The following is an 11,021-nucleotide window of genomic DNA, read 5'->3' as shown; positions in this document are numbered from 1 at the left end:
ACAGAGCTGATGAAACGAGGTTAATAAATATATAAACAACATAGGTAATACGTGCTATAAATAAAGACTAAAGAGTGATAGGAGTGTATGTATCCTTTTTGTGGGCACTATTTCAAAGAGGGTTGTCAGAGAAAGCCTTTCAGAGAAGTAACATTTGAGATCGAGCTTGGACTTCTGCTGTACACACATAACGAATGACAATTTTCCACGAACCTAGTTCTGGAAATACTTAAAAAAAAAAAAACAAGTGCCCTGAACGACTGCAAGTGGACAGTTACGGCCTATTAGGCCGCCACCAGGAGAGGGCGCCGCGGGTCCTCTCACACCCAGGAGGCGCCGAGTTCCCCGGCAATGCCAAACTGACTTCTGACACCTAACGATCAAGGCCCCGTCGCCCCGAGCGGAGGTCAAGGGCAGCGCGGGGAACCCCTAAGGCTCTAGGGAATTGCAGAGGGCACCAGGGCCCTCAAGGAGACGGCGACCTCTGGATCGCAAACCCCTCCAGAAGCAGCAGCCCTTGCTCCCTCGGGGAGAGACGGTTTCCGGCGTCACTACACCAGAGAAGACTGCTTGTCCAATCCTGGCTCCTCCTTCCGCTCTTGCTTTTTGAGACCTTCCTCAGACACACACGTGCGGGAGCCAAGCAGGCTGCGGCTACCAATCAGCATTCAGGAAAGGCGCATGCGTAACGGGTAGTGAACTTTGACTTGGAGTCGACCTCCTCTCTTCCCCCCCTCCCTCGCTGTGAAAATGGCGCTGTCCAGGGTGTGCTGGGCACGGACTGCGCTTTGGGGTTCGGTCGTCACCCCTGGACCCTTTGTCACTCGGAGACTGCAACTTGGTCGCTCTGGCTTTGCTTGGGGAGCCCCTTGGTGAGGGATCTGGAGAGAGAAAAGCACTTTTGACGTCTAGGCCTTTCCAGCGGCTCAAACTTGCTTTCTTATTCTCAGGGTTCTACTCCTTGGCCCCGTGATTTTTATTCTTCTTTGCACGATTCGAACTCCGATCCCTGCCAGGGACCTGATTTCTGACCCTCTCGACTCTCAGTGTTTCATATTGGTTGATCCCCACAACCCGGGCTCATCTTTCAGCCTCTCTTTTTTGGCTTAGGTTTTACCGCCGCTATCTCCATCCACCCTCTCTCTGTCCTTAGCTTGCAGTTCAGATTGCCCCATAGCCCTGCACTCTGTCCCCAGGCTCATACCACTTCCAGACTTCTCTTCCCGCTTGACTTCTGCCTGATGTGTCCTTCTCAATCTGATTGCTTCTCTCTCCTAGACCCCAAGATCAAGTTTCTTGAACTTCAGGTTTCAAGTCTTGACATACATTCTCTGAGACTTGTATTTTACATTAGGAATCCCAGGTGTGAGGGGTTTCTAGGACTGGTTCCCAGATAGTCTCTTTGATCTTCCTTGTAGGTCGTCAAAGCTTCACCTTTCTCCAAAGGCAGATGTGAAGAGTTTGATCTCTTATGTTGTGACCAAGACAAAAGCGATTAATGGGAAATACCATCGTTTCTTGAATCGTCATTTCCCCCGCTTCTATATCCTGTACACAATCTTCATGAAAGGTAAAAACAAAGCTAAAATAGAAATAACCGAATCAGCTCTTGGGCAATGTCAGAGAGTTGGAGTAAGTAAAATCATTTACAAGTTCTGCTAAGGGGGTGTGAGCCAGGATGTCTTCTGTTTCATAAATGTTTGAGCATTAAACTAATTCTTATAAATTAGCACTTCTTAAGAATATTTCTAGAGGGGTTAGGGTTTTGGCTCAGTGGTAGAGCGCTCTCCTAGTGTGTGCCAGGCGCTGGGTCAATCCTCAGCACCACATAAAAATAAATAAATATATGTGTCCAACTATAACGTAAAAAATATTTTAAAAAAGAATGTTTCTAGAAAGATGTTTTGAGAGACAACCTCTGACAACACAGGAGGCAGGGGAATTTAAAGTATATTCTTGTGCTTTTCTTAACCACAGTTTTTGCTATAGTAGAAATTCCGTGTCTCGCATAAGGACAGGGATTTATGGCTGTACAGACTTGCCCTATGATTTATCCCTTGTCATGGCCCATAAGAAAATGTGGCCTAGCTGGGCATGGTATCAGATGCCTGTAATCCCGCTACTGGGGAGGCTGAGGTAGGAGTATCACAAGCTCAAGGCCAGCCGGGGAAATTTAGCAAGGCCCTATCTCAAAATAAAAAGGGCTGAGGATGTAATTCAGTGATAGAGCTCTTCTTGGTTTGATCCCCAAATTTCTTTCATATTCATATTGCAAAAGTATGAAAGAAAAGAAAAAAGAAATTGTGATCTAATGCTTGTTACAAATCTATAGGTAGCATGTTGCCTAGAAAAGGCACTATGTATACTTGATTTCATCTTTTTTCCCCTTTTATTTATTTATTTAGTATTTTTTGAGATGCAGTCTTGCTGTGTTGACCTGACTGGGCTTGAATTTGTGATCCTCTAGCTTCAGCCTCCCCAGGAGCTGGGATTACCATAGCCAGCCTATACTTTTTTTTTTGGTGGTACTGGGGATTGAACCCAGGGGTATTTTACTACTGAGCTACATCCCTAGTCCTTTTTACTTTGTATTTTGAGACAGGGTCTTACTAGTTGCTGGGCGGGGAGGTCTTGCTAAATTGTTGAAGCTCACCTTGAATTTGGATCTAGACATTCATCACTGTGCTTGGCTGATTTTTTTTAATGCTAGTTACTAAGAAATTATATGTATGCATATATGCATATATATACATATGTATGTGTATGCATACGTATATAATTTCATATATATGTGTTTGTTTATGTGTGTGTGTATGCCGAGTACATGGGCTTATGCGTGTAATCTCAGTGACTCAGGAGGCCGAGGTAAGATTGCAAGTTCAAGTCCAATCTGGGATATATATATATATATATATATATATATATATATATATTCAAAAGTCCAATCTTGAGCCAGATTGCCTTACTTAAATCCCTTGTCACTTACTGGCCATAAGAGTAGACTAGTGATAGACTAGTGATTCAACTTCTCTGTCCCTTCTTACCTATAAAATGAGAATAATAGGACCTACTTATTGCCCATATAGTTGTGAAGATTAACTAAATCAACACATATAAAGTACTTAGAACAGTTCTTAATCTCTAGAAAGTGCCCAGTGAGTATTAGCTATTAATATTATACTCTGTACTTTTATCATAATACCAATTATAAACTACCACATTGTTAGAACTGAATATTATCATAATTATTGCAGCTTCACAGACCTGAAAAATCACCTATCATTAGCTGGGTGTGATGGTACACACCTATAATTCCAGCTACTTGGGAGACTGAGGCATGAGGATTGCAAGTTCAAAGGCCAACTTCGGCAATTTAGAGAGACCCTGTCTCAATATAAAATTGTAAAAAAGGTTGGGAATATAGCTTAGCTTGCCTACCATGTTCAAGGCCCTGGTTTCAATTCCCCAGTACTGGGGGGAAAAAAAGAGAAAAACGACCTATTCTTAACTATAAAGTGGAGATAAAAATGGCTGCCTTGTCTGATTGAAAAAAAGAGTCTGAGAGTATTTTAATTTGTTTTAAAACCTTCTATTATGGAAATCTTATGACATACTCAGAAGTAGAGAGAATAATATAATTAACTTCCCTGTACTCAACCTCACTTCGGCAATTACCTACTCATGGCTTGGTTAGTAGTTGGTAATAAGATTGGCTCTTACTGCCTTCTATATTATTTTGTAGCTAATAGAGATATCATTTCATTTGTAAATATGAAACCATTTAAAAAAAACTAGTCATATATAAATGTAAGAATTTTCATAGATTAAAGATATAAAATGCAGTCATAGAAATATGTTGAATTACATAACTTATAAAAGTGTTCCAGAGGGGCTGGGGTTGTGGCTCAGCGTTAGAGTGCTCGCCTCGCATGTGTGGGGCCCTGGGTTCGATCCTCAGCACCACATAAAAATAAATAAATGAAATAGAGGTATTGGGTCCAACTACAACTAAAAAATAATAAAATATTAAAAAAAAAAGTGTTCCAGAAAGGAGATAAGTTAATAACTGGCAGGGAATACATAGGGTTAATTGAGGAAGACTTCCTGAGATAACTGAGCTAGATTTTTAAAAAGGAGCAAGTAATGAACCTAAAGAGGGAGAGCATTCCATAGCAGATTACATTAACCCAACCAACTTAGCTGGATGAGAGGTGGTGTGCTGGTAGAAAAAGGATGGGTTGGCCTCAAAAGAGTTTCAAGTTACCTAGTTTAAAGCTTTTATATAGAGTAGTGTTGGGTGGGCAATTGTATGTGCATGTGTGAATGAAAGTAGAGGGGGAACTGGTGGAAGATTCAGTCTTGGATAATATCACACTTTGTCCTCTACTTTAATGAGGCAGGATTACAGATGTTATGGGCTGATGCCAAAAAGGCTAGAAGAATAAAGACAAATATGTGGAAGCACAATATAAAGTTTCATCAACTTTCATACCGGGAGATGGAGCATTTGAGACAGGTATGGGCCAAGGGCAGATACCCAGAAATTCATGGTGAGGTAATTACAATTAACCAAGATCTCAAGTATTTTTTTTCTTTCCTTGTTCACCACTGATCAAGCCTCTCCCCTTTGCTGTGAAATCAAGTATTCAACTCAATGAGTATATCTGATGTTTCACCAGAATTGGGTTCTTTCAGAATTACAGCTCTCCTTAACAGAGCTCCATAGAGTGTCTGTCACACTTTTGAATAAAGTTTGTAGGCAATAAAATCCAGCTTGTTTCTAAATATATGAGAATCTTCAAGGATCCATAGGGAAGCAGGAAAGTATAAGTAGTAACTTGATGGGCAGTGTTGAAGAGTAAGAATCTAGGACCCATTATGCAGATCAGGAAACATTCATTGAGGGATTTGATATAATGTACTAGATATTATTTGGTAAGCAGAAGTGAACAAATTAGAGGCTTTGTGCTCAAGGAATTTACCATCTAGAAGTAGATAGAAATAAACTTGGTAATTCTACTGGGCTGTAATAGAAGTTTACTGCACAAAAGGATGGAAGGGATTGTCCATTATATTAAAAACTTACTTGGGTTAAAACTACATCTGTTTATTTCTGTCTAGTTCCGCCGAGACATCGCCAAGTGTCTTTTCCTAGGTATCATTTCCATTCCACCCTTTGCCAACTACCTGGTCTTCTTGCTAATGTGAGTACATGCTTGTATATCCCCAGCATCTTGAAGATATATAGATTTTTTTAATTAAAAATTATTTTAGGAAGAACTTCATTTCAGAAATTAGGCAGAGGTTATCCAGCTTTCTGCTCCAATCTTCTCATTATCCCAGGGTTCTTAAAAGTCACTTAGTAATACATTGGTTATCAGGATGCATCACAGTGGTAGGTATAGGTGACTTAGCTGCCTTTCATCATGTGAAGTAAGATCATGATCTTCTCCATTATCCCTAAGAACAGCATCCCACTCCCTGAGAAGCATGTAAACTGGGCAAATTTTTTTTCTTCAGGAAAATAATGCATTTCATATTCTGATATCATTTTTTATTACTTTGTATCCTAAGACGATACTTCTAAACTGTTACCTTTCGTGTTGTTCTAATTACCTGTTTCTGAATAGTAAACAACCTCAGAGCTTAATAGCTTAAAACCACCCCATTTTCATGATTTTGTGGGTCAAGAATTTGGGAAGGACTCAGGTAGGTGATTGACTTTTCCCATGCATGTGGTGTTGACATCATCTACTTAGTGATTTTTAGCTACTGAATGTACTAGTTTGGAGGATCCAGGGTTATTCTTTTTTTAATGTGTGGGGAAGGGGTACTAGGGATTGAACCCAGTAGTGTTTAACCATCGAGCCATATCTTCAGCCCTTTTTATTTTTTATTTTGAGATGTGGTCTTGCTAAGTTGCTTAGGGCCTCACTAAGTTGCTGAGTCAGGCTTTGAACTCAGTATCCTCCTGGCTCAGCTTCCCGAGCTGCTGGGATTATAGGTGTGCACCACCATACTCTGTGGCTGCATGACGACCTTTAATAACCTGGTCTTGGAGTTCATAGACTCTTGCTCTATTTTGTTGGCTGAATCAGTTATCCAGATTGAACAAAGGCGACATAAACTTTACTTCTCCATAGAGAAATGCCAGAGAATTTGTGGCTATGTTTTAAAACTACCACACAGCTGTACATGGTGCCACACATCTGTAATCCCAGTGATTCTAGCTGCTGAGGCAGGAGGATAGCAAGTTCAAGGCCAGCCTCAGCAAGTTAGTGAGATCCTGCCTCAAAATAAAATTTTAAAAAGGGCTGGGGCTGTAACTCAGAGATAGGACACTCCTAGGTTTGATCCCTACTACTGCAAAATAAACAAATAAATAAAATTTTAAATAAATAAATAAATCTACCACACATGTGGAAAAGTGAACTTATCCATAAATTTATTACCTTTTTCCATGTGATTAGTAGGTTGTCAACATTATATACAGTGTCCAGCTCTGTCTATAACTCTGTCCAAAACATGTTTGTTACATGTTTAGTTCAAAAGGAGTCATTTTATCTGATTGGTGCATGCTGGGCTATTCTACTACTGCTTCCTTTCATATCATATTTCAGTAATGTTGCTTGAAATTGTGCTTTAGTATATCTTTAAACTTTGAGCTTGAGACTCACTTAAGAACATTGAGGTAGATAGTGTCTCCACTCTTCTTGCTAGCATCCATGTCTGCCAAATGCTTTCTTAGCTTTCTTTGAAAGATGTTAGTGTCAGCAAGTAACTTTGTGATTCTTTTTCTTTTCAGGTACCTATTTCCAAGGCAACTACTGATTAAACATTTCTGGACCCCAAAACAACAAACTGATTTCTTAGATATCTATCATGGTCTCCGGAAGCAGTCCCACTCAGAAATCCTTAGTAATTTAGAGAGGGTCATTCCTCTCATTTCTGATCCAGGACTTCGGTGGCATCTGACAGACCTGTGCACCAAGGTATTCTTCCAATTAACCCTTCCTGCAAACTAGGAGTTTTGTTAGAGCCAGTGTACACTAAAATTAGGTATGGGCGATACTCAGGACCCTCTTAACATCTCCCAATCTTACCTCTCCCAAGATACAGAATGGTACCCACCCAGCCGTACATGAAATCCTGGCTCTCAGAGAATGTTTCTGTAACCATCCTCTGGGCATGAACCAGCTCCAGACTTTGCAGATGGTAAGCACTTTAAAGACTTCTTTTTTCCCCCAGCCTCATGTTATTTCAGGTTTTTGAGTGATACTATTTGATTTTCTCCTCCTATCCTGCCGTATCACAGAAAGCCTTGAGTCGGGCCATGCTTCTCACACCTCACCTGCCTCCTCCCTTTTTGAGGCATCGTTTGAAGACTCATACCACTGTTATTCACCAGCTGGACAGGGCTTTGGCAAAGCTGGGGATAGGCCAGCTGACTGCTCAGGAAGTAAAATCGGTAAGGGCTTGATTGCAACATCAAGCAATATCCCGTAGAAGGCTGGAAGCTTACAAGGACTCCTTGTCTTGCTAAATCTTTATTCTCTCACCTTATTTCTGTGTCATTTTTCTCAATATACATAGCTATTAGGAAGGAACCACCCATAGTAGTTGTACTTCTGGTTCTTCAAACACCAAAGACACTATACTTTAGACCTTCTGTTTTAGATTATAGTTAATCACTTTTCTGTTACTGAAATATACCTGAAATAACTAGTTTAAAAAAGAGGAAGGGTTTTTTTTGGCTCATGGTTTGGGAGGTTTCAGTCCACACTTAGTTGGCCCCATTGCTTTTGGGCCTGTGGTGAGGCTGCACATCAGGGCTGGGAGTGGATAGTGGAGCAAAGCTGCTCATCTCATGGAATTGAAAGAGAGGTAGGAAGAGGAAGGGGGTAGTGTCCCACAATGCCAGTAGGCCCTACTTTTTGAAGTTTCACCACCTCCCCTTAGCACCAAATAGGGAACTAAGCCTTTAATAGATGAGCCTTTGCAAGACATTTCAAATCCATACTACAGAATTGGCCTCTTTGCTTGTCCTCTATCACTAGTTCAATCTGTCATGGTGAAAGGTCTCTTATGGAATGAGGATGTTACTTATTTAAAGAAGATTTAGGATTATTATTAATATTTTTAAAAATATTTATTTTTTTAGTTGTAGTTGGACACAATACCTTTATTTATTTTTATGTGGTGCTGAGGATCGAACCCAGAGCCTCGCACGTGCTAAGCGAGTGCTCTACCACTGAGCCACAACCCCAGCCCCAGATTTAGGATTATTTGTGGATTTCATTTCCTTGGCATACTCACTGTGTGATTATTAAGGATGATTTCTCTTCTGAGTGGAATAGGCTTGTTATCTTCGTGGCCTGAATTCTACCCATATTGCAGAAGACAGGTGTCGAACTTGGCTGGGAGAATGGCTACAAATTTCCTGCAGCTTGAAAGGTAAAACAGCTTCCATGCTTATACCATTGAAATCCAAGTCATTTTTGTATTTAATTCTGAGATAATTTTGGATTTAATTATGAAATAATCTTAAGATCTTTATCTAACATTTATATCTAATTGAAAGGGCAGAAACTCACATGCCTACTGCATGCTTAGGCAGGTAACTAGACTGATGAGAGGGAGTGGTAGGACAAGAGGGAGTGCATGCTAATCTGAAGCAGAATTTATCAGCCTTGGCACTATTGATTTTTGAAGGGGTCTATGTGCATTAAAGGATGTTTACCAATATTGCTGACCTTTGCCCAGTAGATGCCAGTAGTACCCTTTGTCACCAATTGTGACAACCAAAAATATCTCCAGACATTGCCAAATGTTTCTGGGGTTGGGGGTCCAGCAGAAAGGGGCAGAGTTGTCCCAGTTAAGAAGCACTGATCCTAAAGGCATTGAATTGAAAACAATAGAAAAGTATTCTACTAGCTAAACAGAAAGTATCTGAGGGCGAGTATCAGGCGTATCAGTCTTCTGTTCAGAACTTTTGCACAGGTTTTGATGTTTTCTAGGCCTTTGCATGTCAGGGTAGGTATACTAATCTTGAAGCTGAGAAATGCCCTAGAGCGTCCATTTCTACCAGGAGAATCCCAAGGTAACAGTAGTGCTGAGTACCATTGCCACTTCTGAATTTTCTACTGTCATCACTTGAATCAAGACATAGAGGATGAGTTAACATGAATATATAGTGGAAGCGAAGGAAAGCATTTGTACAGGGTCTGGAATGAAGCAAGGGAACTTTGAGAACCATCACCTCTGATTCCCCTTTCTTGGCTTCCTGCCTCCAGTTTCAAGTCCTATAAACTGAGGCAAGAAGGTAGGTAGTCCTCTAGCCAAACCACTAACGTTGATGGTATTTCCAGAAGCTGAGCTGTCCCTCTTGCTGCACAACGTGGTCCTGCTTTCCACCAACTACCTTGGGACAAGGCGCTGAGAGAACTGTGGAGTGGATGGCATTGTCCTGCAGTCGCGTAGCATAGCAGTGTGGGACCAAACAGCACTTGTCAGCAGAGTCTGTGCACTTCTCAGGTGTGTGGGAGGCAGAGGAGTGGGTGCAATGGGCTTCACAGCACACTACCCATGAGGGAACTGCAGTCATTCCCCTTACAGCTTGAACTAAAACAAACCCTCTTTTCAGGGATGGCCCATGTGAAGTGTCCTCCCATCTTCACAGTAAGCTGGAGCTGGCAGCAACCTCTTAACTAGTCTTTTCCTGTGTGTGTTATGGTCAGGTCCTATAAAGTCAGTTATTGCCCCCGGTGGGAATCATTTGGCCTAAGATTCATCAACTGCCCTGTTCTCTACAGTTATATTCTAAAGAATTTCTGATTGGCACTTGGTATGGTGGCATGCGCCTCCCCGTGGCTTGGGAGGCTGAGGCAGGAGGATCACAAGTTCAAGGCCAGCCTCAACAAGTTAGCAAGAACTTGTCTCAAAAAATAAAAAGGGATGGGAATTTGGCTCAGTGGGTAAATGCCCCTGGGTTCAATCCCTGGTACCAAAAAAAAAAAAAAAGAGAGAGAGAAAAAAAAAAAAAATTCTGGCTGGCAAGAACAACACTGCTTAATCTGGAGCATTTACATAAATGTACATCCTTCAATGTGCTCTTCCATCCTGATATGACCAAAAGAGGGATTTTTGTTTTTCTTTCTCACTGGCATGAGCTAACCACTTCCTTTCCTTTTAGAATCCTTTGAATACCTTAAAAAAATTTTTTTTTCAAGTATTAACTTATGGGAACATTGTAAAGGAAAAGATAAAAAGGAAGTACCATCTAATCCCTTCCCTAGTGTTTACAGCCTTCATCCCCCGTTGTCTTAATTTCTGGGCTGTCATACAGCCCATAAAGATCTTAAATTCTTTGCTACCTCCACTGTGTTGCAGCAATCCAACTGTAACCAACAGTGGCTGCCTTCTTTGGGCCATGGGTCAAAACCCATAAGGTACTAATTACTGCCCAGCCCTGGGAGACCAGGAAGATCTGCATCGAGATAGTAAGTTGGGTTTAGCTTTTGTATGTACATTCTTGACCTGTAGTTCTGTAATAACTTATTGTAAATGCATGGAGCACTGTTTTAAACCCAAGTAAAGACTGCCTGAAATCAGTTGATGGAAATTACTTATGCACACTCTAATCATTTTGCTAAGGCTCCTTTTCCAAGACTGACATAACCTAACTAATGGGGATTTAATTGGTTGATATAGATCCTTCTGACAGAAGTTTTAAAGGAACCGATTTTAAGTTGATCTTTGGGTGGACATTTTAAGGTGGTAACCAGGAAAAGAGAAAAATGGGACTACAGTCAGCGTGAAGGTCTAACAAGGCAGAAGCAAGGCCTGCTTCAGTTGAAGAGGTGCGTAACAGCACCTGAGGCAAGATAGGCTGAAGAGAACATTCTACATTTCCATCACAAAGTGTTTCTTTTGTTAACCTTAATTCCTAACTGACCTAATTAGTTTCATATACAAAGCTGGAGAAGCATCTTTTTCTAACAAGTAACTAAATTGTGGCTGGC

General features: G+C 41.0%; 1 protein-coding gene across 4 annotated transcripts; it reads left to right on the top strand.

Moving 5' to 3' along the window:
* The first annotated feature begins 722 nt into the window (after positions 1-722).
* Letmd1 (LETM1 domain containing 1) lies at positions 723-10,610 on the top strand. Of its 4 annotated transcripts, none has more exons than XM_027949758.3 (9): positions 726-872; positions 1,419-1,570; positions 4,401-4,516; positions 5,122-5,204; positions 6,806-6,992; positions 7,114-7,215; positions 7,316-7,468; positions 8,358-8,454; positions 9,369-10,610. In XM_027949758.3, the coding sequence occupies exons 1-9, from the start codon at positions 751-753 to the stop codon at positions 9,437-9,439; spliced, it is 1,083 nt and encodes a 360-aa protein (XP_027805559.1). In that variant the 5' UTR covers positions 726-750; the 3' UTR covers positions 9,440-10,610. The 4 variants fall into 4 exon arrangements, with proteins under 4 accessions (XP_027805564.1, XP_027805559.1, XP_027805560.1 ...); XM_027949759.3 differs by having other exon boundaries at positions 8,398-8,454; positions 9,369-9,457; XM_027949762.3 differs by lacking the exon at positions 726-872 and having other exon boundaries at positions 1,482-1,570; positions 4,397-4,516.
* The last annotated feature ends 411 nt before the right edge of the window (positions 10,611-11,021 follow it).

This window comes from Marmota flaviventris, chromosome 3 (assembly GCF_047511675.1).
Source record: "Marmota flaviventris isolate mMarFla1 chromosome 3, mMarFla1.hap1, whole genome shotgun sequence".
Taxonomy (NCBI): domain Eukaryota; kingdom Metazoa; phylum Chordata; class Mammalia; order Rodentia; family Sciuridae; genus Marmota; species Marmota flaviventris.
The sequence above is the reverse complement of the archived record's forward strand: the minus strand, read 5'-3'. Positions and strand labels throughout refer to the sequence as shown.

Excerpts from the sequence above, each read along its gene's own strand:
- Letmd1 (XM_027949758.3), top strand. The coding sequence starts at position 751 with ATGGCGCTGTCCAGGGTGTGCTGGGCACGGACTGCGCTTTGGGGTTCG. Across the intron at positions 873-1,418 it reads TTTGCTTGGGGAGCCCCTTG|GTCGTCAAAGCTTCACCTTT; the intron begins GTGAGGGATCTG and ends TCTTCCTTGTAG. Across the intron at positions 5,205-6,805 it reads TACCTGGTCTTCTTGCTAAT|GTACCTATTTCCAAGGCAAC; the intron begins GTGAGTACATGC and ends TTTTCTTTTCAG.